The sequence below is a fragment of the Strix uralensis genome, chromosome 13, assembly GCF_047716275.1.
Source record: "Strix uralensis isolate ZFMK-TIS-50842 chromosome 13, bStrUra1, whole genome shotgun sequence".
Taxonomy (NCBI): domain Eukaryota; kingdom Metazoa; phylum Chordata; class Aves; order Strigiformes; family Strigidae; genus Strix; species Strix uralensis.
Genome location: NC_133984.1, coordinates 24,763,171 through 24,790,572, shown reverse-complemented (window position 1 = coordinate 24,790,572; position 27,402 = coordinate 24,763,171). Strand labels below are relative to the sequence as shown.

Here is a 27,402-nt window from a genome sequence, read left to right as displayed (position 1 = left end):
AGTGAATTTAAAGTGGAAGAAATTTACAAAAACGTTTCAGTGCATCTTCTCTGAGCTGTTCTGCCTGGGAGAAGAGGAGAAGGGTGAGGAGCAGCTGGCAGGAGGGGGACTTCCAAGGATCACCCCAACCCTCTCCCTCCCATGTGGCTTGAAGTAAGATTTTGTGTCTAAGTCATCACTGCTTGGGGTGCAGGCACTGGAGGGACAGGGATACACCCCACATATGTACATGGCTATTTCCTCACCTCCAGCCCTGCACCTACAGATGCAAAGTGCTCTGCAAGCTCCTAGTTCTAGGGGCATGGGGCAGCCTCTCTTGCTTCGTAGCAGTAAGTCACCTACTTCCTGAAGGCAAATTTTCCCCTAAATTGCCATTTCATCAAGCTATGTGGGCTAGCAGGTACAGAAGGCAGCTGCCAGATCCCTGAAGGGCTCCAGCCCTAGATACAAGCCCAGACTGACCTGTGGGGGAAATGCAGGTTCCTGTAGCCTGGGCAGCAGCAGGGCACTGGCCTGCAACCAGCTCTTCTCCTTCCCCTCTACAGTGAAAGGGAAAGTGGGACCAGGCAGAGACCGCACCTAAATTCCCCTTCCTCTGCAACCCTCCCTTTCCTCACCTCGCTCCCGGACACAGGCCAGGACACCGAGCCAGCTGGGTCCTGCAGCAGAGCTTATTGCTGCGCTTGCCCTCCCTTTCCTTTTGTTTTTTCCTCTCCTTTCTGTCACTGCCACCCCAGAGGAAGGAGCTCTCACGCTCCTCTTTGACTAACCCACTCGAGCAATTCCTCTCCTGATGTCTTTGAGAAACTTTTCAGTGCTCTGACTGAGCCTGTGGGTGCTGGCTTCAAATAATCCTCTCGTGTAGATTACAACAGCTGGATGAGAAGATAAAGGCTTTTCTCTCCTCTTTCCTCTCTTGTTCCGTCCTTTTCACTTTTCCTCCTGAAGCCAGAGTGATTCCCAGCGGTTAGGCACAATGCTGGTGGGAGCCCTGCGCAGTCTTCTGCTCCTCTGCCTGGTTGAGGAGGGCATCAGCAAAGTCAGAAGATACTACATCGGTGCAGTGGAAACTGGCTGGGACTACCTGCACAGCGACCTGCTCTCCGTGCTGCAAGCACCTCCAGGGTAAAGCTCTTCCTATTGTAGTTCAGGTAGCCTGCTATGGGCGCTCTCCCACCCCCTGCACTGTGAGCTTGGGTCCGGGCAGGCAGGTGCCTGGGGGCAACCAGGCAGAGTGGGTGCTCTGAGCTGCTGGTACTGCTGCGAACGGGTGTTTCTGTGCAATGGGGAGTCACTAAGTGCAACCCCTGATAATGCACTGGTGGAATAAATCTGCAGCGAGAGATGCAGACCTGCTCTGCACTACTGCTCTGCGCTGCTTTATCTTAATGCAGTTTGCCTGTGACCCTTTAAAGCCTGCGCCTGGAGCCAAGAGCTGGTTCTCCAGCCTGTGCTTTCTCTTCTGCTCTGCATCCCGGGAGCTTCGGGGAGATGCAATGGGAGATGGGGTCCTCTGCCGCCCTGCCTGGGGGCTGCAGACGGAGGTTACATGTGCCCCCCAACATAGAGCAGCAAAGGCTCTCCGCTGTGTCTGCATCTGGTAAAACCCAGCTTTAGTTATTTATATCTTTGTGTACCTTACATTTCTGGGGCTGAAATTTTTCCTTTAGGGAATGAAAATTATTTTTAGTGTTTGGGCAAAGAATGGTGTTTGCACACAGTGACAAGAGGGAGGAAGGCACGGTGGTTTTGCCCACATACTTTAGAGTAGGAAGGAAAAATGGCAGTTGCATTGCTCCGGCATCAGGATGCTGTTGTCTGATGCCACAGCTGTCTTGGACACGTGTGGCTGTGAATGGACTGTTCTGCGCTCAGCGTGGGGAGCAGAGCTGGGCGGCTACAGCCCCTGTGGATCAAACCATACTGCTTCCCTCTGCCCCACTGCCACATCCCCTTCCCAGGCTCTGTGCTGGGGCGACGTCAGCCCACGGCCCCATCTCAGACCCACGCTGGGTTGAGCAGCAGGGAGCTGTGGTCAGGCACTGGAAACCAGGCTCTGGTGATGAGCCAGGTCAGCCTGACTAGCTGCTGTAGTCACCGTATTAATCAGTTACGTTGTTTTATCCCCCCTTTGGTTACTTCAGTAGGAAATTCACATCCAGCACCCCCTGTTTCATTAATGCCTCCCCTGCCCTGCTTTTACTAACGTTGCACTCAGATCCGTTGGGCTACAGTGGAGGTGAGGCCACTCACGCTGTTAATTCAACCTTGTGGCTTTCCATTTCAGTACTGGCTTTAATGACGGGCTTGCGCACCATTTCTGACCCCAGGGTGACTCAGGGACCTGGCTCTGCCCTGGGGATGAGCTGGGGGGGCATCAGCAAGCAGCCTGAGGTCACTTGTCCTTCTCTAAAACGGGGAAAGATAATTTTGGCTTTCTCATAGGTGGTGTGCTCCACCTCAGGGAGGCAGGTCACGCCTGGGCAGCGCGGTTCCCAGGGGAGCCATGGTGGGAACCAGGGCTTGCTCAGAGTGGCTGTTCCCAGCTGGATGACAGTGCCTTTTCCCTGGCCCTGCAGCTTTAGCCTGGTTCCCCCCACACGGGGACAGCACAGGAAAACAACCAGACTGGGGAGAATGCAAGAGTGAGTCAGGAAAGCGTGGCAGGAGCAGACCCGATGCTGGAGCTGGGGTGCCTGTGCATGGGGTGTCTTCTGCTCCACCTGTTCTCCCTCGTGGTACCAGCATCTCATGGCAGCCCCCAGGGGTACCCCCCCAGTCAGGGTCTCCAAAACCCCTTGATGTATTCAGTGGTTTCTCTGGCACATTTGTGGAAAGCTCTGCCAAACAAATGGCCTACAGAACAGCAGGCCAGAGCTGCTTACGCCTTCCCCATGTTTCTCTTCCTCCCAAACACAACGCTACCAGCAGGGTTCGAGCTGGGACCAGCACATCCTGCGACATTCCCAGGGATCTCATCTCCTGCTCGGAGCTGGGGGCCACGTAGCAGCAGCCTGTGTTTGAGTGCTTCGGCAGCGCAGGGTGTTTCCCTTGGCTGTCTCCCGACTCTGAGAGATGAACAGATAGTGCAGCTAACAATGCTGATTGAAGGCGCCAGGAACTTATCTCTTTGCCTTGGCTTCAGCTGCCCTTGGTGTAGGAAGCCCACAGGGACCCCAAGTGCAGAGGACAAGCCAGAAGCACTTGGATCAGATGTCCCTTTGCCAAACTCTGCCTCTTCATCCCCTGCAAAGGCTGCCAGGCTCTGCTGTGCCAGCTGGGTCCCAGTGCTGAGCCCTGGTGTCACCAAGTCTCCTTCCAGCCATGTCCATGCATGCCAGCAAACTCCCCCTGACTCCAGAGGATTTCTGTCTGGTTTAGCACAAAATTAGCAGGACCAGAGGCTCATATCTCAGGGATCTGTTTTGGAAGCTGGTCTTTCTGCGAGTTAGAGATTAAGGCACAGCTTCCTGACTGTGGACAGCGCAGTGCCAGTGATCCCACAGTACTGCCACCTCCCAGCACGGGGTCACCCTGCAGAGCAAAGCTTGGTCCAGACCCTACTGCCATCAAGCCAGGAGCGATAACAGCTCATGGGCAAAGTCAGCTGAATGCAGTGGCCCTTCTCACTGGGGCCACGTCCTGCTGTGGACCTCCTGCCAGCCCGAACGTGGGGTTATAGCTGTGGTGGGAAAGGCAGGATCTGGACACATGTGTGGTTTTCATGGGCGCCTGTCCTGCCCTGGTCCCAAGAGGGTGAACCCCACTCTCCCCACAGCATCCTCCAGCTGCAGGTGGCTTCCAGTTGGTAGCGTGGGGGCAAGTGTGCATCACCATTTCCTAAATTTAAGTCACTCTGTCTCCTTCCTCTTCCTCTTGAGAAAGAGTCACAAAGGGAACCACTGCTTGAATAAAGGCTTAGTCAGAGCAGAGCAATCTTCCCTGCTTCTTCAGAGGGAAGAAAATACCACCTGGGTTTTGCTCCAAACAAAACAAGGCTGGAAGCACTCTGTCTAGTTACTGGAAATGGTCTCAGTCCTGGGGCTGATAAGCCAGTCTCTAAAATCCCTGGAGAAATTCATGGCTTTGTTATCCTGATAAATATGCTAGATTCCTTCTGGAAAATTAATTTGTTAAGCCACTTACAGATAAAAAGTGGCCAGCAGAATAAGTGGGGTGTGAAATGCATTCAAGGCTCCTTTATGCTTCTGCTGCAAGGAGTAATTTTTTAGGGGCTGGCTGTAAATCCCAGTTTGGTCAGAAAAGAAACGAATGTGGGGACATTGCTTGCTGCCACGACAGTCTCTTTCCTGGGGGGAGCTGGGGAGGATGTTCGAGGTTATACATGATGTGATGTGTCTGCCACACCTGAAGGTGCTGGGGATGGGGTGGGGGGTGACTGCAGGGCAGAGGCCACTGTGACACTGTTATCACAGTGTTCTGAGTGCCCCAGGTCTCTGCTGGCAGAACAAAGCCATGCAAGGCACGAAGCAGGAGGCTGGCAGCAATGCCTGCTGCTGTGCCTGCTCCTGGCTGCAGCTGAGTATGGCGCTATGCCTCCTGCCCTTGTGTCTTCTTCCATCGTGACTAACGCTGTGATATTAATCACTGCCACATTGTCATCTGTGAGCTGAGTAAAACACACCTGGGGGTTGTCAAGAAACCCAAAGGACACAACAGGGTAAGTGATCTCTGGGACCGGCACAGCACAGAAAAGCTGGCAGGGAGGGGAGGAAGAGGATGGCTGCTGCCCATCTGTGGACGGGGCTGCACCATCAACCTTGGATTTTCCTTCCTCCTGCAGCGTGTCAGGGCACATGGGCCCAGGGCCGCCCATGCCTGGTGTCCCTCCCCGGTACAGGAAGGCTGTGTTTGTGGAATACCGTGACGCCTCGTTCACGCAGCCCAAGCCCAAGCCAGCGTGGATGGGTAAGAAGCCCCCAGAGCAGGGTGAGCCCTCGCTCTCCTTGACAGCGGCCAAACTCATCCTGGGTTGGATGCTGGCAGCTCCTTGGCCAGGAATGGGAAAGCACCTGGGTAGACTCCCAGTACGGCAGAGCTGCTGGGGATGGAGGGGAGCCTTGCTGGTGCCAGAGCAGTTGATACTGCCATGCTACACGAGGGACAACTGCTAATTGTGCAGGTGGAAAGCCCAGACCCTTTGGGGCCATGGCTGGGTGGCAGCTGCCTGACCCTGTTTTTTCCTGTCTTCAGGTCTCCTGGGCCCCACCATCCGAGCAGAAGTCTATGACACAGTGGTCATCATGTTTAAGAACCTGGCCTCCCGCCCATACAACCTCCATGCTGTCGGGGTGTCCTACTGGAAGGCGTCGGAGGGTGAGTTGGGCAATAGCCAGCTGCTGCAAGCCCTTGTGTAGTAATTCCCACTCTGCTGCCTGCCTGCCAGAAGGGAGCACGTCCCTCCCTGACCCTGCTATTCACGTCCCCCTGCGAGGACAGACAGTCACAGAGATGGCTTAGCCTGGGAGAACAACAAGACCATGCCCAGCCCAGAAATGAGCTGAGATAAACAAACAGCCCAGAGCAAACCTGCGTCAGTTATAGAGGTAATACACAGGTTAAACCTTAGGTTGGATGCTTAGGGCCAGGAAGACTGTGCCCTCCAGCGTCAGGGCAGGTGGTGGGTGCACAGCCCAACAAGTGAGTCTTTGGCACCGCTCTGCTCACTGCCCTGAGACCAGCCATCGCCAGTGGGAGTCAGGCTGGCCCTGGAGTCTGGGGTGGAGAAAGGCTGTATTCTGGGTTGGGGGAAGAGGCATTTCTGCAGCCATGGTGTGTTGGCGATGAACCTTCAGTGACATCTGGGTGTTTCTTTGGCTTTAGGTGCAGGGTATGAGGATGAGACCAGCCAGCCAGAAAAGGAGGGTGACAGGGTGGATCCAGGGAAGACACACACGTACATCTGGAAAATCCAGCAAAACCAGGGCCCAACAGATGGTGACTCACCATGCCTGACCCACTCCTACTCCTCCAACACCGACAGCGTGAAGGACATCAACTCTGGTTTGATCGGAGCCCTGCTCGTGTGCCGACCTGGTAAGGACAGCACAGGATGGGGACAGGTCACATACAATCAGGAACTGAAAAGCAGGGAAATCAAAGATGCCTTCCAGAGGTTGAACGTGGCAGTGGAGTCAGTAAGCTGCGGTCAACAACAGCACTTTTGGGGTTTGGCCTTTTCCTCACCGAGTCCCCAGTGCAGGAGCCAAACACACTTTGGATTTCCTTGCTGGAGAGGAATCAGTTGCTTTGTTCCTTTGCAAGATTTCAGACCACAGATGAAATTTTCTACCTTGTATCTGAACCTTATCTATCCATAAGGTGAACTGCCATGGAGGCATAGATGTTTGTCTTTCCTTCAGAACTTCACCAAGCTGTGATTGTTCGGTGTCAGCCAGGGTGCTTTGTCAAACAGGGTTTTGTTGGAAGAACTAGAGGGAAGTTTGTGTCAGCAAGGGTTAAGGATCAGGCAGGAGAGAAGCAGGACACCTGGGGCACTGCCTGGTCCACAGTACCTGTGCCTGCTCTCCTTTCTTCAGTAAACATGGAGGTGATGAAAACTGTTAATATTTGTGGGTGCAAGGCACCAAGAAGTGTACCTGGTTGAGCCATCTCCTGGCGGTAGCTGTCCAGACCCTTCTGTTGTCACTGGAGAGGAATGGGCAGGAGCCACCTCCTTCCAGGGCACTGTCTGCAGGCTCCAGTGACTCACCAGGAGCAGTTTCTCCACTGAGTGAAGTCTAGACAACAACCACAGGCGATGGTCCTGATGAGGGGGATAGATAAAATGAGCTCTTCCAGGTGACTAGGTGGATCCTGAGAGGGGAAGGCAGCAGAAACTGACCTCCCAAGCTGGGGGAAGCTGCCTCTCGACCAGGGGCTTTTGGGGACTGCAAGGTTGGAAACAGGTCGTGAGATGTGACAAAAGCAATCCACAGCCTGGCCTTGGAGGGCACAAAGGGAATTCCCTGCGGGTGCAGGCATGGTGCTTGCTGACCTTTGAAGAGATCCATCCTGTGGCATTTTGCAGGGACTCTGGCAAGCGATGGGAACAATGACGCGCAGCAAGAGTTTGTGATGCTCTTCGCAGTGTTTGATGAAGGTAATAATTACCCTGTTGACTAGTGTCAGCCCCTGAATTCAGCCTGGACTGGGGTGCATGCTTTGGCCATGGTGTGAGTCCAGCTCTCCCATGCCATGCCCTGGCCTTGTTCCCATCACACAGGCTAAAGCTGCGGGGGAGTAATGCCCTGTCACCTGAAATGGTCAGCACCACGTTCATGCAGAGCTGTGGCCAGGTCTGTTGTAGATTTCCAACAGGCACCACACATCTGACCTCCCTGGATTTTGGCTTTCATACTGTTTCCCCCCAGTGGGAAGGTTTCCTTTTTCTTTGAAACGCTGTCAAGTGAAAGCTGACTGCATCCTCCTCTCTCCACAGGGAAAAGCTGGTACTCTGAGCCCAGCTCCCCGGCAGTTCCTCAGCCCCTGCCTCACAACAGGACAGAGCTGCACACCATCAATGGCTACATCAATGGCTCCCTGCCTGGTGAGTCCTAGTGTGCTGGGGATGGAGGTCATGGGAGGTTCTTCCTAGAGGTGTAGCCAGGTCTGTAAACTCAAGGTGTCTTGTGAAAGGGTGTGAAAAGAGGCATCAAGAGGAGTTTCCAGGTGATGGATCTGTTAGGCTGTATTCATCCCAGAGGGACCATCACATCTCAACTCTTTGATCTGCCTTGCCCATTTACAGTGGGACAGGACTTGTTTCCAGCTGTATGTGTTGCCAAGGGCAGCTGACCTTCTCGGATATCTCCAGGAATAGTGCTGGTAGCAAAGAGTTTCATCTCTTGTAGCCCTGTGAATGAGGCTGGAGGTAGCATTGAAGGGAAAATTCAGCTGTCACAAGCCTGGGTCTGACAACACACCTCTGCAGGATTTGAGGAATAGAATCATTTAGGTTGGAAAAGACCCTTAAGACCATCAAGTCCAGCCATAAACCTAACACTGCCAAGTCCATCACTGAACTATGTCACTAAGTGCCACATCTACACATCTTTTAAATATCTCCAGGGATGGTAACTCAACCAATTCCCTGGGCAGCCTGTTCCAGAGTTTGATAACTCTTGCAGTGAAGACATTTTTCCTAATATCCAACCTAAACTTCTCCTGGCACAACTTGAGGCCGTTTCCTCTTGTCCTATCACTTGCTACTTAGGAGAAGAGACCAACACCCACCTCAATACAATCTCCTTTCAGGTAGTTGTAGAGAGCAACAAGGTCTCCCCCGAGCTTCCTTTTCTCCAGAAAAGCAAAAGAAAATGTCATTTGTGGTCTCAGTGAAAAAAAAAAGTTGACATTTTCTGATCTTCTTCTGGGAAAAGGTCCAGAGATGCCTGAGAGTGAAGAATCTCCAAGGCAAACTGGGAAACACTGTCAGGAGAGTCACTACCATCAGCAACCTTGGTGACCCACACCCTGAAACCTCCCACTTGGGTCTGGTTTTTCTCCAATAAATGGCAAAAGCAGAACTCCCCTGAATTCCCCATCCTGGTGGATCCATGGAGCTTAAGAGCTGAGTAGACCTCATGGTCAGCTGCTGTGCCTGCACAGTGGGTTTCCCCTTGAGAAGGTACCCACCTCTGCCCAACAAACCCCTGTCTGGCTGCAGGACCTGGCCTGAGAGGTGTCTGATGAAGAGGTGGCAATGGAGAGCTGAGGGCCTCAGGACGGAGCCTCCATCCTGTCTCCTCCTGGGCCCTTGGGATCCATTCCAGTCACCTATTGCATGCAGTGCCAAAAAGAAGTGCTTGACTCCGTATCTGACTTTGTTTGGCTTCAGCTTCCAGGAACTTGTTCTTGTTATTCACTTCCCTGCTAGATTACAAAGCCCTTCAGCACACACTAATTTCTCCCCGGGAAAATATTTTTACAATGCAATCAAGTCCTCTCCCATTTCCTAAGCACACAAAGCTCTTTGAGTGTCTCCGAGGAAGGAATTTTCTCCAGCCTTCAAATAATCCTGGTGACCTCTCTCTGCCCTTCTTTGGGTATTTTAACTACTGCTGAGTATGTGCTGGAGCCCTGCCTCAGAGGCAATGTTTTAGTATCATCAGGCTTGCCAGTGTTGTGATCACACAAATGATTCTCCCTTCCAGTTCCCAGTTCCCCTATTTTTAGAGTCGAGGAACACATCTACCTCTTTTGCCACTGCATCCCGCTGTGAGCTCCCATCAGCAACCTCCCAAAGCCCTTGCCATAGTCCCCCACTCTGTAAATCTAGTCATATCTCAGGGGGATGTTGTGGCCTGCACCTCTGTTTTACTCAGACGGTCCACGTTCACATGTGACTTCTCCAGCTTGAAGCCACCAACTTGTGGGGCAGGGGACCCTACTCAGCACATGTCATTCTCTGAGTCTATAACACCAAGAGCTGGGACGAGGGATGGACACAGTGCTGACGCCTCAGTGCTTTCCCTCTCTCCTGGCAGGACTCACACTGTGCCTCAAGAAGCAGGTCCACTGGCACGTGATTGGGTTGGGCACTGGGCCAGAAGTTCACTCCATCTTCTTCGAAGGCCACACATTCCTGGTGAGAAGCCACCGTGTCAGCAGCCTAGAAATCTCCCCTGCCACGTATCTCACAGCCCAGACCATGCCAGGAACACCTGGCTGGTTTCGGATGTTCTGCCAGATACTGTCCCATCAGCAAGGTAACATTATTCTGCAAGAGCTCAGGGGAAAAGTTCAGGGGATGGCCTGGTCTCAGGTTTCTATGCAGTGCTGCAGCTCCAAGGCCCCTCCTGCTCCATAGTCTTATACCCATGTGCAGCATACCCCAGGATGGCATAGGTTGACCCATGCAATGGCCCGTTTGATGGGGACAGTAGTGGAGAGGACATCTCCCAGGAAGAGCCTGGGGGAGCACAAGCCTGTGCTGTCATGTCAGTGTGACCCTTTCTGTTTGGCTTGGCCGAACCCAGCTGGCATGGAGGCCGTTGTGAAGGTGGAGGAGTGTCTGGAGGAGCGCCTGGTGAAGATGGGGAAGCCGTCAGATGAGCCAGAGGACATGGATTACCCTGAAGAAGATGAGGAAACTTATCATGTGATCCAAGTGCGCTCTTTTGCCAAAGAGAGTCCTGTGACCTGGACTTACTACATTGCGGCTGAGGAAATGGACTGGGACTATGCCCCCATGAAGCCAGTGTCTCTGGACAGGTGAGAGCGAGCATGTGTGCCCATGAGGCTCCTCCTCAAGGCAGCCCTGCCAGATCTTCCCCAGAAATTTATTTTCCTTCTGCCCAACCTGGACAGTTTTGTTCTTCCTTATTAATGCTAAGAGGATGGATGCAGGATAAGGATGGTCTTGGGAAAGTCATGGGAAGGCAGGGCCTGGCTTTGCTCTATTTTACCAAATGCACCACAGAGGCATTTGTCTCCAGGGCATTTGTCTCTCTGTTGCCCAGGTCTCTGGGGTCAGCCTCTTCTAAGCAGACAGCAACACCTGGTGACCCTTCTCACCCTCCAGCCAGGAGGGCCTGCATAGCAAGGACATGTGCCCACTGCTCCAGAGTGTGGGTCTCCTTGCCCTGTCTGGAAGGACCTGCTCTAGATGGTAGAGACAATTAGCCCCTGCTGCTGCCCCACTTCTTGGAGGGAGAGGTGACGCAAGTGTGATACGTCAGCAGAAGTACCTTAGTCAGCACTGCATGGCGATGACACTTGTCACCAGTCCTGACGTCACTCTGCTGACACAGGCTGTGTGAGCTGGGGCTGGCTTGGTAGTGGGGTCACCGGGTTCTGCCCTAGATGAGGATCCTAGGCAGCAGCCACCGGAGCAAGGCATGCAGAGCAGAAATCCCTACCTGCAGCCCCTTGCAGGGTAAGCCAGAGGAGGTGTCCTCTCCAGCTTGGGGCTGGCCTTGCTCCTGGGAAGGAGCTGTGATGATCAAGAAAAGGGAGCTGCTCTCTTGCCTTATGCCCATATACAGGAGATGTTCCCAGACACAGGAAAACCTGCCATGCTCTCAGCTCTCAGTCACTCCAAGAAAAGGCAGTGTCAGGCAAGGCTGCTACTGTGCAACCTAGTTGAAGCTTTCTCCATTAAAGAAGCACTGAATCACTTGAAACATTGTTCCCTGGGATGCATATTGTGATTGCAGGGATGGGTGTCCCCACTGTGCACTGGTAGTCCCCAGACAGCTGTGTGGGTCCTTGGATGATGGAAGGTCTTGCTCTGGTTCTGACAGCATCCCACATGTGGCCGTTTGCTCTTTCTCTGCCTTGCCTGCAGAAACATCTCGAGCCTGTTTCTGGAGGCTGGCCCTCAGCGGATTGGTTCAAAGTATAAGAAAGTGCTGTTTGTGGAGTATGAGGATGCAACCTTCAAGAAGCGCAAGGTGTCAGACCAACTGGACAAGGGAATTCTAGGGCCTGTCATTAAGGGGGAGGTCGGAGATGAGTTTAAGGTAAGAGAGAAATGGCTTTCCACAAAGAGGGACTGGAAAGGGAGACTTCAAAGCTTGATGCTGCTCCTCCTAATAGCTCTTGGTTTGTGGCTAAGGTCTGACATAAGTCCTTGAGGTACTCTATCATGTTCGGTAATGTCCAGGGTTCACCAGAAAGGCAAATGTTACTGAAAGCCAAAGCTAAATACTCTCGGTGAGATCAGCAGAGATGCACAGGATAAGGCCCAGTGCCCTTGATTTGACTTCACTGCAGGCATTTTAGGAATTGTGTGAATTAATCCATGACACATGTCATCCAGCACCTTCCTGTGAGGCAGGAGTGTCCTCTCATCCTCTGCTCTTCTCCATCTGTGTGCTCTTGCCATACGTGTTGGGGACTGTCGCTTGTGTCTCCCCACGTGCCTCTGCTGACCACTTGACTTGTTTGCTGCTAGGAGGAATGGGATGGTTTCCAGGAACTTCACATTTCTGGTCCCTGCCTGAGCTTCCCTATGCAGCTGTGGGCATGGAGCTGAAGGCAATGTCTGTGGCAAAGCCCTGACACAGCTATTTAGAGAAATAAATGAAAGGCTTCATGCGGTGAAGTGGGGAGCACTTTGAAACTGTTGACTGCTGTGCATACTTAGTGTCTTGGTCCTCTGAGGCCTCCTGGATCGACAGACCTCTTCTGTCTCATATGCAAAGTGAGACTAAAGACAGTAACTTTCCCTTTAATGGATCTGATATTTTCATGCCCTTCCTAAAATGGGGACCTACCAGAAAGATGGACAGTGTAGACTGGTAGAGAAACAAACAGTTGTTTCTTCTATTCTTACTCCTACTTTGTGGTCCCAGACATGTCCAGGTTCCTCCTCACTGGACACTGGCAGGTAGCTGATCCCAAAGTGCCGATGCCCAGCGTTTCCCTCACTGCAAGGACACTGAGGGCAGCCTTGAGACCTCAAAACATCCAGAAAACTTTAAACGTTCCTGTTGGTTGTCCTTATTTCAGATCGTGTTCAGGAACCTGGCAAGCCGACCATACAATATCTACCCTCACGGCCTCACCAGCATAAGGCCATACCACACCATGAAGGCTTCTCAAGGTAAGGCAGGCCATGAGAATCTGGGACATCACTTGGCCACTGACATTCTTCTGGGCCAGGAGAACTTCCTGCAGCCCATGGTAAGACTGGTTGTCCAACCCATCCATCCAAGTGCCTGAGCTCTGCAATCCCAGAGATGATGATGATTCTTGGTTCATGTCCCCCTTGGTGCCATGTGACCCTGTCTTTAAGAAAGGCTTGGATGATGACTAGAAGAAGGGGCATTGTAAACCAGGGAGCTGGAACCATGTTGTTTGGTCCATCCTGAAGGCCTCCACTTTCTGATGAGGCAGGAACCACCTTGGTGATCCTGCCTGTGTTTGCCAGTTTCCTTACTGTCCTCATTCCCTGGGCTCCCCCCTGCCCTGCTTTAATGTGGGGGGTTCACTATGACTCAGACTCTCCCTCTCACAGCTTCATGGTTTTTGCTCTGGGGTTGTTGAGTTACCAGGTCCCTTTCCCAGAACTGTTTTCATACCCTGCCAGCATGCTCCCAGGATCACAACTTGTGCAAGGCTATCCCACATCCCACCAGGGCAAAATCGTGCCCCATCCCTCTTCTCTCTGCCCTTTTGGCTGCATCACAATGATGGGAGCAGTTGTGGAGGCTGGAGAAAAGCTCCTCTGCTGCAGCAGAGGTGGCAGAACCAAGACAGCAGCTGCTAAGGGGTTCAAAGAACTAGGTCAGCCTTGTGACCTGTTACTACCTAAATCAAGGTTCTCCTTCAGGAGAGTCAAAAGGGTAAAGTGGCCCATCAGTGGCAGGACTAAAGGAGCCAAGCCACACAGGGGAGCTGGGTGTCCTGTTCCTGCCCCCCTGCCAACAGCCCCCAGCCAGGCATCACCAGCTTTGTCAGTGATTCAAATCTGTGAAAGCAGGCGAGTCGTGGACCTGGAGTCACAGGGATAATGCTCTTCAGGGGTGTATAAATAAAAAGAGCTATTCTACCCTGATTGACACATGAGCTTTGCAAACCATGCTCTGACAGTGGCTCAGCTGGGCACCTGGAGCAGAAAAAGGTCTTTTCCTACGGCTACATCAGTGCAAGATCCTGCTGAATGTTTTCCTTCCATTTGTTTTTTTCTGTTCCTTCCAGATCTCCTCCTTGCTTTTCTCATGGTCTAGCCATATTTACTTAAAAATCTATCTTTTCTTGCTTTGTTTTTCACCCATTTCAGCCCTGCCCAGCTCTGTACCTTCATCTGCAAACCCCTCTGGGCAGGCCAGAGCCCAGACACAGCTGAGACTGGGCAAATTTTCCAGTTTGCAGGAGTTTCAAGGGCTTTCAAAATTAGGCATATGCCTCTCCCCGCTAACCTGATCCCAGGGGCTCCTTTTGTCCAGATCTTTTCATGCAAGCACATGCCAGCAGCCAGTGTGCCATCCCAGGGTACCTGTGGGGTTGTGTAGTTTTCTATGCAACTTGTGCGGTCAGGAAACCTCCTTTCTGAGCTCTCTTAAAAAGCAGGATCACCCCTTGCAGTGTCAGCCCAGACATAACTGATCTGTCCTTGGGCTGTGTGTTGCCAGAAAAGGACCTGAAGGACATTCCTATCCCCCCTGGCCAGTCATTCACCTACAGCTGGAGGGTCACCACTGAGGATGGGCCAACAAAGGCAGATCCTCGCTGCCTCACCCGTTTCTACTACAGCTCCATCGACCCCGTCAGAGACACAGCCTCAGGCCTGATTGGGCCCCTCCTGATCTGCTTTAAGAAGTCCATGGATCAGAGGGGAAATCAGGTGGGTCTTTCCTCCTTTGTCACCTCGACTGCCAGGCTGAAAGGCTGGAGTAACTGTGGTGGGTGAAATATTTGGGTAAAACCAAATTTGTCTGTCCTGTTCTCTTCAACCCTACCATCAGTCCCAATGTCCCTGCCTTCCCCATCCTCCCCTGTATGCTCCCTTCTCTCCAAACCTGGACCTTAACTCCTGTGAAATAGCAGTAAACTGTTCCCCATGCACCCAGGCTAAGACCTGGAGCGACACTGGGCCCCAGGGGCACTCTGATCAGACCAAGAATAACCACTTCCCTCTCTGCCTTCCAGATAATGTCAGACAAGACAAGGTTGGTGCTGTTTTCGGTCTTTGATGAGAACCGCAGCTGGTACCTGGAAGAGAACATCAGGCGGTTCTGCACTGATGCAGCCCATGTGGATACCCAGGACCCCCAGTTTTATGCCTCCAACATGATGCACAGTGAGTGCTTGGCCAGGGCCTCCCTGCAAAGCCCCGTCAGACACAGGCTCACCCCTGCCCCAGGGAACAAGCAGGGAACATGCAGCAGCTCATCAGCCATGGCAGAATCAGGTCCTGATTAAATGTTTCACTCCCTGCTCTGTTCCAGCTATTAACGGCTTTGTGTTTGACAACCTCCAACCAAAACTCTGCCTGCATGAAGTTGTGTACTGGTATGTCCTGAGTGTTGGGGCCCAAACTGATTTCCTCTCCATCTTCTTCTCTGGAAACACATTCAAGCGCAACATGGTGTTTGAGGATGTGCTTACTCTTTTCCCTTTTTCTGGAGAAACAGTCTTCATGAGTTTGGAAAAGACAGGTTAGTAACATGGGGTAGTCTATAAACCATGAGCTCGGCATCACAGCAGAGATAAGTGAGCACCTCCAGCCGCGCCTCTGGTACCCAATTGCGTTTTGGCAGCCCTGAGAGCAAAGGGACGCACAACCTGCTGGAACAGCAAAGTAATAGGCAATGATTAAATCTTTCCAAAGCTTAAATCAAAGAAATTAAGTTACTGTATTTTACTTCATTAATAGAGTGCATTAAGGTCACACATGTTGTCAAGCCAGTAAACTGGTTGCAGTAACATGAGTCCCATGGACCTTGCATCTGCACCCTTGGGTCCAAGCTCAGAGGTCAAGGAGAGCGGCAATGCTGACTCTGCTGTGGGTTCAGCCACTGGTCATGGCATCCTATTTATCTCCACACCTTTGCAAGGACATAAATCGCAGCCATGGAGAAGTCCTAGGAAGGATTTGCTTCAGAGTTCAGTTTTATTTCCCCCCACTCAGCATTTTTTCCTTGGCATTTGCAAAAGCAGTACCATTAACCATTTCCTCACTCACAGAGGAAACACAGAACTTACCATGTGATTGCAACACTCACAGAGGAAACACAGAACTTGCCATGTGGTTGCAAACACTGATATGGTGGTGACGAGCGCTGCACCCTGAGCCAAGCTGACAGGGTTTCTACATACCCCAGGAAGCTTTCTAAAACCCAGCCAAACGTTGCATCCGTTTAAGCTCTGATTTTTGCCTGCTGATCTAAAACAGGCAAGCAGCTCCGCCAGCAGCAGATGACAGCTCTCTCCAGCGTCAGAGCCTGGTTATTACACACTTTCTCACCCACTTCTGGCGCCTGGAGAAGAGGCACTCGCTGTGGGGAGCAAATGCGTTGGCTGGGGATGTGAGCAAGAGGCAGCCTTTTCATTTCCTTCTCCTTGAGTGGGAGAGACGTGATGACTGTGTCTGGGAGAGAGGTGTATTTGACAGCACCAGCATGTCTTTGGGGGTGGACTGTGGTGATTATTCTGCTGCTGGCAATAATTCTGGAGGCTCTGTGGGTTCTCATGCATTAACTGTTCTCACTAAGCTATTGTTGTGGCCTTGCGGGTGTATGTAGCTCGCTAAGCTCTGACAGGCTCTGCTGATGGTGCTTGTCAGGACTGGCTCTGATGTTGGCAGCAACCCTGATGTCTTGTGAGTCCAGCTGTAAGATAGTCTAGGGATTATGAAACATGAAATCACTACCATGAACCAGAGCCTGCCTGGAAATATAGGTTGCACTAGCAAGGAAGTGGCACGGGCATGGCAGCTCTTCTGAATTCCCACTGTGGTGGGCTGATGGTGTCCTCTTGTCCTCTCTTGAGACAGGTGTCTGGATGCTGGGTTGCCTGAATCCTGATTTCAGGGACCGAGGGATGCGTGCCAAGTTCACAGTCTTGCAGTGCCAGAATGAGGAATACCCTGATGGGGAAGATTATGTGGATTTCGAGGAAGAGGAGGGTGCCTTTGAATTTCAACCTAGGGGCTTCTCTAAAAGAAAGAGATGGCGTAGGCCATGTGTGAATGAGCAACTGAACAATGTCACATCTTCCAGAAATAAGACAGAGAAGCCAAGATTGTGCTTGACAGAACCCAGCCATGGGGCCCTCCTGAACAATGGCAGGATTTCTGATCCCCCTTCCAATGACACATCAACACTTTTAGGAACAATCCCACATCCACATGATATTTCCATGTCTTCTCTGCCAGAGATAAACTATGAGCCAGTGTCCTATGAATCTTTCCTGGAAGATGAAGAAGAATTGTCAAATATCATCAGTCAGGGTGAAGGGTTTGGAACCCTCCCACCTGGAGAACACTTGGCGAGTGTCAGTGGAAGGGTCCATGGTACTGTGAGCTCAGAAGAAGGTCAGCAAGGGCTGCACCAAGCTACGCCAGCTCCGGAAGATGCTCTGGCAGGAAAGAAGGTGACAAAAATCTCAGAAGTGCAGGACCCAGTAAAAAGGACAGTGATCCAGTCTGGTGGTACATTAGAGATCCTGAAAGCAGAGCCTCAAAAGACAACTACTCATGCAACAAGCCTGTGGGACTCGATGGCTTATGCTGCTAGCAGAGCTGCTCTTCAAGAGAATGGGGGCTCATTTCACCAGAATGACCTGGAGCACAATCTGGGACTTCAAGACATGACTTCACAGGGTGCTGAGGACAAGTTGCTAAGAGGGGCTGATAAAATATCCTTAAATCTATACAAGTCAAAGGAGACAATCAATACAGAACCAGCTTTAAGTACTGATCATAACTCTTCCTCCACACTGGACAATCCTGCATCTTCAGATGAGACAGAAGACAACAGGACTTCTCATGCCGTGGTTCAGAGTCACACCAGAGAAAGCAATTATTTGTCAAATGAGCTAGATGCTAGGCTGGAAAGAAGACCTCACAAAGTGGTTTCACAAGGCTTTTATGAATCTTTTGAAGGAAAAAATGTTTCTTTCTCAGACCTGGGACCCAGCAAAACTGTACAAGAACAAATTCTCACAGATGAGAGTAACTCTTTGCCTGCAAAAAGTGGCATGGAACAAGAAGCCAGTGAACTTACCAAAGGCACAAGCCTTCTAGAAACCACTTTTGCACACACCAATGACCTTGAGCCTTCCAGCTATATAATGACAGAAGAGAGGGATGAATTAATTTTGGAGGCAGTGTTTCAGAATGTTACAGCCACTAAGGAATTGGCAGAGGTGGACAGTCTTGCCTTTCCTGAATCGAACATCATGGCCAATGACACGAGACAGTCCCCAAATGCTTCCTTAAACAGCCCTGAGCAGTTTCTGAGACACAGAGCTCCAGCCCCAAGCATGAGTAGCCCCAGATGGAGGCCCCGACAAGCCAGGTCACTGGAGAGCAGAGGCTTGATGCATGGTCTGGGTCTTCCCAACACCAGCTGGCCTGGCAGCAGGGTTCCCGCCTCTGAGGGTAACAGAGCAGAGCAGGATCTGGCCAGCCAGACCCCTGAGACAGCAACAAACACGAAAACCCCAAAGGCGTGTGGACCTCATTCACTTTTTTGCAGCTCTCGCTCCAAAAAGAGGTCCCTGGTATCAAGCAACACTTTGCCTGAGGTGATGGTGGCCCAGCAAAGCCTGGAAGAAAAATCAAACGTGGTTGAGGGCAGACTACACTCAGGCAGGGATGTTCCACAGGCTCTGCTTGGACATAGTGCTGACGAGACACATCCTGAGAGGAAGCCAAGCACAGATGGGGGTGTACAGAGCAGCAGTGAGGGTGCCCAGCACAGCAGACGCTCCTTCCCCACGCAGGGAGCACTGGGGAGTGAGGTGGCGGTGGCAGCAAGCAGCTCAGAAATGCAGGCTGCTGCTGCGGCTGCAGACCTGTCCTCAAACTGGGACCCAGTCTCCCTGGGGACAGTGGAACACCCCAGGGGCTTGCAAAGCCCCGTTTTGGCCAAGCTGCAGCTGGGCAGAGGCAGTGCCTGGGGGGCTCCTGGGCGTGAGCAAGCTCAAGGGAGAAGCCAGATGGAGGAGGAGACAAACTCTGTGGAGCAGCTGAGTCAGTTCAGTCCTCAGCCTCAGCAGCTCAAGGCCAATAACACAGAGGACTACATGCCTGAGAACATGTCTGGGCAAAATCCAGAAGAAATCCCTATGAAACCAGCCTCCAAAGAGAACTATTCCCTGTCTCCAAGCAGCCCTGCTCACAAACACAGCACTCCCAAAAAAACAGCTAAATATGAGCAAGCCAGTCCGGATGGATGGCAGGTGCTCAGGGGGGAAGACGTCCTTGGAGAAAATGGGCAGAGAGAGCACCAGGGCCTAGGAGAGCCCAAGGAGGATGGGGAAGGCAACAGCACAGCTTGGAAGAGGAACCATGCCCCAGGACATAGGGAGAGACTGGCTCTGAACAACAGGACCCGTTCCAGCCCCATGAGGCCAAAGGCTGACAAGCTGGACTACGATGAGTACGGCGACACAGAGCAGACCATGGAGGATTTTGACATCTATGGGGAAGAGAATCATGATCCACGCTCCTTCCAGGGGGAGATACGGCAATACTTCATTGCAGCGGTGGAAGTGATGTGGGAATATGAGAACCAGAGACCCCAGCACTTCATAAAAGCCACGTAAGTGTGACTCCCTCATGTGTTCCTCCTGCACTGCGTGACATGGCTTGATGCGTGTGTTGGCATGTCCTGGCAGTCAGGGTCACAGGTCTATGACTGTATGACCCATCCAAGCCAATGCCTCCCCTTCGCCTGAGGAGTTCCGTAACTCCAGCTTCTTTGCAAGTGGGTCAGGGATGCTCTAGGCTCTGCATCACTCCTGCCCTGCAGCAGCCCTGCCATGGCTGCCCTCCCTGTGGGACAGTATGACCTGACTTGCTTAACTGCCCTCACCCCAGCAGGGACCCCCGGAGCAGCAGGAGGAAGCCTTTCCAGCAGTACCGCAAGGTGGTTTTCCGAGAGTACATGGATGATTCCTTCACGCAGCCACTGATGCGGGGAGAGCTGGACGAACACTTGGGCATCCTCGGGCCATACATCAGGGCAGAAGTTGAAGATGTCATCATGGTGAATTGAAAGTTCCCATTTCCTATAAAACCTGAAATCCCCCCGTTGCTGGATATGCTCAGCCAGAGGGAGTGCTAAGATGGGCCTGCAGGCTCTGCAATGCCCATGGGTTCACCTTCAGGGCTCCGGGGAAGGAGCTGCGCCGTTGGCAACCTGAGTGGCACATGGGTGGAACCAAGTTGGGAGGCAGAGCCACCGTCCAGAGGGACCTCAGTGACTGGAGGAATGGGCCATCAGGAACCTCAGTGTTCAGAGGCAAAGCCTGAGACAGATCCAACCCTATAACAGCACAGCCTCAGCAGCTCCTGGGCTCCATGGGGAGCCTTTTGGGTGAAGGGATTGTAAAAAGGATAATGAGCCAAGCAGGGTTCAGTACAGCTTCTTTGGGTGCTCTATGTGAGGGCAGTCTCAGGCATCCCTCACCACCTTCAGCACCCACCTAAGGAAGAGATGAAAGGCTCTTCACCAGGCTCAGGACTAGTATGCCTGGAGAAGTTGCCTGGTTTTCACTGAAACCCTCACCAGGATGGATTCAGCACCTTTGGGCTCCAGAGACAGTAGTGTAGCTGACTTTGCTTACCGTTGAGCAGGGAGAGGGCCTCATCCTGCTGACACAACCAGGATGCGCTTTCCACTGGGGACCTCACTGCCCAGCCACAGCTTGTGGTTCAGCAGGGGTTGGTCACTGCATGGGGCTCTAGCTGGAGGGCTGTGCACCAGGGACATGGCTGCCTCCTTCCCACCAGCTGGCTGGATCTAACCCCAGGGTCCAGGCCACTCTCAGTGCTTCACCTACCCCCTCCCCTCTACTCCCTTTGCTTTGCCTTCCCTCTGGTGCAGGTTACGTTCAAGAACCTGGCCTCGCGGCCCTTCTCCTTCCACTCCACGCTGCAAAGCTACAAGGAGACGCAGGGTGCAACACAGGGTGGAGAGGTGGTGCAGCCCGGCGAGCTCTGGAAGTACACCTGGGAAGTCCTGCCCCAGGTGGCACCCACCACACAGGAGTTCGACTGCAAGGCCTGGGCTTACTTCTCCAGTGTGGACCTGGTAGGTGGGAGCTTGCTCCATGGGGCATCCCAGGAAGGAGAGATGGGTGGCATGCCTGGGTCCTGGCTGTGAGGTCAAGGCTTTTCCTATGGTGCTGTGCTGAGAGCAGCCTGTGGCTGTGGAGATTCTCAGGTGTCTAATACAGTGATGAATACACACTGGTGCTTTCTCTTCCCTTCTCTTAATTGGGGTTTTCCCCCTTTCCCCAGTTGTACCAGCTTATGAGACTTGTAGGGAACTAGAGTTCTGCAGTCCCCTACCCCTCTGCCAAATCTGATTGAATCTGGCCCCTGGGTTCCAATGTTAGTGGGATAGGGACTGTTGGACAGTTGGACAGACAGACACCGCTTCTCTAGAAAGCATGTGCAAACACTTGCTGCACAGCCTTTCTTAGCTAGGGGCAGAGTGGGGATCCCCCAGTGAACCCAGCATGTCCTTCCCACCCTACACACACCACGCCCTGTGCACGAGTGGGAGCCAGGCCAGGGATGCAGGCAGGGCCACCGCTTTCCTCGCTGCTGTGCCGCTTGTGAGCACCCACGCTGCCTCCCCCTCCAAGGCAAACCCTTCTTTCCCGGCTCCTTGTCAGGAGAAGGACCTGCACTCGGGCCTCATTGGACCACTGATCATTTGCCACCATGGGGTGCTGAGCTCCGTTTTCAGGCGGCAGCTGTCTGTGCAGGAGTTCGCCCTGCTCTTCACCATCTTTGACGAGACCAAAAGCTGGTACTTCCAGGAAAACATGGACAGGAACTGCCGCTCTCCCTGCCGCATCCAGCAGGACAATCCTGACTTTAAGAGAAACCATTCCTTCCATGGTGAGGACCCTTGCCCTTGCCCTTTCCATCCCCCAGGCTATATTGGGATGGAAAAACCCTGAAGCCTTGAGCCACTTCTGACCTCTGCCTTTCCCAGCCATCAACGGCTACGTGAGTGACACACTGCCCGGGCTGGTGATGGCTCAGCAGCAACGAGTCCGATGGCACCTCCTGAACATGGGCAGCACTGAGGATATTCACTCTGTCCACTTTCACGGGCAGCTGTTCAGTGTCAGGACTAGCCAGGAGTATCGCATGGGAGTCTACAACCTTTATCCCGGTGAGATGCAGCACGGGCGCTGGGCATACCCCAGCTGCCGGGGCTTCGTGTCCATGCCCATTAGGAAGTGCCAAGCCTGGGGGGGGATAGCAAGGAGGGGGGGTGGATCTCGAAGAGTGGCTCCGTGTTTGCACAGCGCTTGGCACTGTGGCATCCCATTACAGCCAGTAACTCCCCTCTGCTCTGCTCTCCATTCCTGGCCAGGTGTCTTCGGGACAGTGGAGATGTGGCCCTCCCATGCCGGGATCTGGCGGGTAGAGTGCAAAGTGGGGGAGCACCAGCAAGCCGGGATGAGTGCTCTCTTCCTCGTGTACAACCTGAGTGAGTGATCCTCTTTGCGTCCCGGCCTGCTTGCTGCCATGGCCATGGCCAGCGTGTTTTTGAGCTCACTCCTCCAGTTCTCTCAACATTTCCCTTGGGGAGACCCAAGTGGGGTCTTCTGGGTTTTCACTCTGAAAGAAAGTCATGAATTCAGCCTTTGCCACCCTACGCAGCCCAGCAGAGAGCACAGAGTCAGGGACACGGTTGGGGCAAAGGCTGGGAGACCAGCTTTATTTGCCTGCAAATATTTGCTCCCAGAGCTCTTGTTTTCCGAAACTGAGGGTCCCCGGGCTTCCTGTAAAATGCACTTAGCACATGCTGGTGCCTGCCTGTGCTGTCGGGAAGGTACAGTGCCCAGGTGCCTAAGCACATGTCAGGAGGTAAACTGAGGCATGGAGTGATGGCAGGAGGCAGCGAGCAACACTGCCTGACCACAGGTTGCTCTGACAAAAACAGCCACAGGAAAACTGACTCCATTCACCTCAGAACAACACATTTGTATGGGAGGAAGTGGTTTGTGAGAGTCGTATTTTATCACACAGTGACAGTCTCTCTCCTCTTCCTAAAGGAGTATTAAATGTCAGCCAGAAAATGTTTCCATAAGTTAAAAATCTGCTAAAGATTTCAAATTTGCATTTTCCCCAGAAGCATTTGCCATGCAGCAGAGACGCCAAAATGTGACAAGTCACTAATAATAATGGTTATTATGAGAGATAAACAGCCCTGTGCTCAGCAGACCAGAAGAGAGACACAGAGAGACAGGGATGTCAGGCAGAGTTTCCTTTAGCGACGTGGTATTTGTTTTTAAAAGATGCTGCCTAGCAACAAAAATGCCCAGGAGCAAGATATGGGTATAAGGAAGAGACACTTGTCAGCATTGCTGGGAGATCAGGACATGGGAATGAGAGGTCAGGGACTCAGGGACAGCAGTTTGGCAAGAGGCTGCTGTGGCTGATGCTGGGAACTCTCTGCTGCTGACATCAGGGTCAGGAGCAAGAACTTCCAGCACCCCTAAAATTCAGGGATGGATGTGGAAGCATCTGAAAGCCACTACTTGGTATGAGACAGACAAGACTGGGGGCTCCTGGAGGCTTGAGACAACCTCCATAAGCCTGGAGGCTACTACCCAACCTAGCCTTTTCCTCCAAAAGCCTTGTTATCTAATCAGCTCTCCCTGATTTTCACCCTTCTTCTCCCTGTTTGGCTGCAGACTGCCGAAACGCCCTTGGCCTGGCCTCAGGCCACATTGCAGACTCTCAGATCACAGCATCGGGGCAGTACGGTGAGTAGGAGCTGTCACTGCAATGAAGGCAGGTGAGGTTGGGGCAGCTCCAGCCAACACAACCACGTGTTTGCTTGCCCGAGGCTCTGCTACACCTGGCAGAGTCCTTCCTCCATCCACGTCCGTGTCAGCATCCCACCAGAGACCTGGAGGTGCCTCCCACATGTCTGGCCCATTGTGTCATGCTCTGCCACCCTGTGCATAGCTACTAAACCTTAGGGTGACCCTCAGGCCCCACCCTTCGGATGGACTTCTCATCACCTTGGGCTGGGCAGCGCCAGGGGCCAGCAGCACCCTCATATCTACGCACTCTCCCTGCAGGGCAGTGGGCTTCTTACCTGGCCAGGCTGGGTAACACCGGCTCCATCAACGCCTGGAGCACTGACCGCAGCAACGCCTGGATCCAGGTGAGAGGGGCCCTGTGGCCGGTGGCACCGCTGGGGGCATTGCAAGGGCACGCTCATGGCTGATGCACTGTGCAGAAGGACCCGCACGGATGGCCAGTGTCTCCCCAGCTGCAGCCTGCTCGCTCCCCTGCTTCCCCTCCGGGTGGGGAGCTCTCAGACAGTCTGGCCTGACCCCCAGAGCCATCCGCAGTGCAGCAGAGGAATCACCCGGTGGTGCAGCTGCAGCGCTGGATTGGGCAAAAATCCCCCCAAAGACCAAGTGAGAACAGCTCACCTCTCCAAACAGCTCTCCCCTGCCTCCTCCCAGCTGTTGGCTGACTTGTGCCCTTATGAACAACTATTTTAACTAGTTTCATCACCTGTACTCAGTTACACCATGAGGAAGCGAGTTCCACGGGTTTACAGTGCATGGCCTGAACACGGCTTGGGTTTTCCGCCAGAAATGAATCCTGGACTTTTGTTCTCAGGTGGACCTTTTGCATCCCATGATTATTCACGGCATAAAAACCCAAGGGGCCCGACAGAAGTTCTCTAGCCTTTACATCTCCCAGTTTGTTGTCTTCTACAGCCTTGATGGGCAAAGATGGAGGAAGTACAAGGGGAATGCCACCAGCACCCAGATGGTAAGGCAAATGGGTCTTGAGGAGAGTGTCTTCCCAGAATGGGGTCCCTTGGGGTGAGGAGGGCTAGGGAGCTCTGTACACAAAACAGAGATCTCCTGAGCCCCTGAGATATTTGATGAGGGCAGGAACGGCGAGCGTTCACTGCCAGGATGACTGAACCACAGATCTGCAAGGAACTTGCTGTCTGTGTCCATCTGTCTCATTTTAAATTGACTGAGCTAATTCTTTCCACAATCCCCGTGGCTGTGAGATCCACTGCTTAATGTTATGTTGTGTGTTACATAGAGCTGGGCATAAGATTTTGCCTGAATATCTTTTTTGACCCCAAAGGCAAATTTGGCTTTCTAAAAGCATTGTGCAGATGCAGATGACGTGGGGGATCTCTACTCATTAGAAAAGAAACACAACCTAAATATGCATAAGCTGATCATTGCAGTGGGAGAAAAGTATCCAGAACAGGCTCCATCATGTACATCAGCTGTGGCCAAAACTTTCCCCAGCTTCAGAAGTCCCGGACTGACTTTTTTTCCCTTCTTTTTCACCCCCGTTTGGTGAAAAACATAAAAACATGTTAATTTGCATGGACCCTAAGTTTCTCCTCCTCCTGTTTCTCAGTGGTTCACCCTGATTTGGCCCATTCACACTTCTTTGGTCTGAATCACATCTCTAATCATTTCCCTGAGCTGCTGTTCTCTTGTAAGGATGGTGAAAAGATACAGAAGTGTCAGAAATGTTCTCCCCACTAATCCTTGTCCTGTCTAGTTCTTTTTCCACTGGCACAACAATCCTTTTTCTCCCTTTCCCCACAGCTGTTCTTTGCAAATGTGGATGCAACTGGAGTGAAAGAAAATCGCTTTAACCCTCCAATCATAGCCCGGTACATCCGCATTAACCCCACTCACTACAGCATCCGGACCACGCTGCGCATGGAGCTCATCGGCTGCGACCTGAACAGTACGTCCCACCTCTGGGTACCCAGCACCAAAGCTGGGGCCTGATCCATGGAGTGCTGAGTGCCACCCCACATGTTTCAGGACTCCCCTGGCAGTTGTGGAGGGGGAAGGAGGTGACTGGAGATGCCATTGGGATGTTGGGGGAACAAAGCTGGACAATCTCATTGTGATCTTAGAGATAGCAATACCAGAGGGAGAGCATGGGACTAGCTCTCACCAGGCTTTTTCCTGAACCACCAGACACCTCCAGCAGCAGCTGAGCTGATAGCTGGGGAGCTGCTGCCTCAGTCTGGGGGAATAGGGAACAAGCAGAGACAGGTGCTTTTCCTCTGGTTTTGCCACTCCAAGGCAAGCCTGCTCTGGCCCATAGTGCGACCCGGGGTGGTGGTGCTCTGGAATCCCCTCTTTAGCTGCACACCCCAGCAGGACGGACTCCCCGGCAGCTACAAGCAGCAGTGGCTGTGCGGTCGCTCCATGCCACCAGCCTGCCAGCCGGCTTGGAGGCAGCTGTGCACATGCACACCTGATCACACCCTGTGCAGGCTGTCTCCCTGCCAGGTATTCTTGTCCTTCCCCTGGAGACAGGTTCTACTTGTGTCCTGTCAGATGCACTAATTCTTCACATTCTGCCTAGATAAAATCTCCAGAGAGAAAAAAAGGTGGGACTAGTGGCAGGTATAGTTTGGTACTCCCCAGCCACAGCCGTGCTGCACCCAGGGGCCCTGCAGGGACCAGGACACTGCAGCAGAGGCACAGGAGAACCTGTCGTCAGGGAAAGTGCATGGAAGGCATCTGGAGCAAGGAGCAGCCTGAAGGCATCTCCACGATGGGTCTGCTCCCCACTCTGACAAGCATCACTGCTCTCTTCCAGGCTGCTCCATGCCCCTGGGAATGGAGAACAGAGAGATCCCTAACCAGCGCATCTCCGCGTCCTCCTACAGCACCAGTGTCTTCTCCAGCTGGTCACCCTCCCAGGCCCGCCTGAACCTGCAGGGGAGGACAAACGCATGGAGGCCAAAGGTAGCCCATGCAAGGAGCTCCCCAGGCAGGAAGCTGGGGCATGGGCAGGCAGGTGGGATCCCAGCAGGCAGGCTGGGTGCTTGCAACCTCTCCTAGCCAGGCTGCGTGGGAAGCGTGAACGGCCACACGCCCCGTGCAAGCTGCCTGCACCGGCAGGAGAGTTGCTGCACTGATTTAGCACCCAGCAGCTCCAGCCAGATGCCTGGTGGGGCAGGTGAAGGCCAGGACTATGTGCAGGGCCAGCTTGGCTTCAGTTGCAACAAATGTGTGTTTCTGCTTGCTGCTGAAGGGTTGAAGGCAGTCTGTCCTTCCCCAGAGCAACAGCCCCAGCGAGTGGTTGCAGGTGGACTTTGAAGTAACCAAGAAGGTGACTGCAATCATTACCCAAGGTGCCAAAGCTGTCTTCACCCACATGTTTGTGAAGGAGTTTGCTGTCTCCAGCAGCCAGAACGGTGTGCACTGGAGCCCGGTCCTGCAGGACGGCAAGGAGAAGGTAGGCAGAGCTGTGTCACAGCCAGAGGCAGCCCACGGCCACCCCTGGGCCAACAAGCACAGCCCTTGGCACCAAACATGCTCATAGGATTTTTCGCAAGAGCAGTGAGCTGGGCTGTGCTTTTTCCTTCCTAAAGTGCTCCCAAGTGGTGCTTGTCTGGGTTGTCCTCAAGTCACGGGCTCACTATACCAGCAGGGGAGAGTGCACCCCCGATTTCTCTTTCCTCTCCAGATTTTCAAGGCAAACCAAGACGACACCAGCACAGCGATGAATACCCTGGAGCCCCCACTCTTTGCCCGCTATGTGAGGATACACCCCCGCCAGTGGCACAACCACATTGCCCTGCGGATAGAGTTCCTCGGCTGCGACACTCAGCAGGAGTACTGACGGCTGCAGGGCCTCTTGCTGTCCCTCATCTACCAGATGCCATATAGTCAGATGTAATGCTGAAGAATTAAACTAATTTTCCAGTA

At 52.9% G+C, this 27,402-nt stretch overlaps 1 protein-coding gene across 4 annotated transcripts; it reads left to right on the top strand.

Moving 5' to 3' along the window:
- The first annotated feature begins 695 nt into the window (after positions 1-695).
- On the top strand, positions 696-27,402 carry F8 (coagulation factor VIII). 4 transcript variants are annotated; one of them, XM_074882687.1, is made up of 26 exons: positions 696-1,125; positions 4,805-4,929; positions 5,215-5,337; positions 5,845-6,057; positions 7,052-7,123; positions 7,463-7,570; positions 9,510-9,731; positions 10,002-10,236; positions 11,312-11,486; positions 12,478-12,571; positions 14,103-14,314; positions 14,620-14,770; positions 14,919-15,128; positions 16,466-19,238; positions 19,520-19,685; positions 20,526-20,732; positions 21,322-21,550; positions 21,648-21,830; positions 22,035-22,151; positions 23,362-23,433; positions 23,755-23,840; positions 24,308-24,463; positions 25,273-25,417; positions 26,288-26,436; positions 26,753-26,929; positions 27,161-27,402. In XM_074882687.1, the coding sequence occupies exons 1-26, from the start codon at positions 977-979 to the stop codon at positions 27,314-27,316; spliced, it is 6,705 nt and encodes a 2,234-aa protein (XP_074738788.1). In that variant the 5' UTR covers positions 696-976; the 3' UTR covers positions 27,317-27,402. The 4 variants fall into 4 exon arrangements, with proteins under 4 accessions (XP_074738788.1, XP_074738787.1, XP_074738789.1 ...); XM_074882686.1 differs by having other exon boundaries at positions 19,517-19,685; XM_074882688.1 differs by lacking the exon at positions 696-1,125 and adding an exon at positions 4,655-4,681 and having other exon boundaries at positions 19,517-19,685.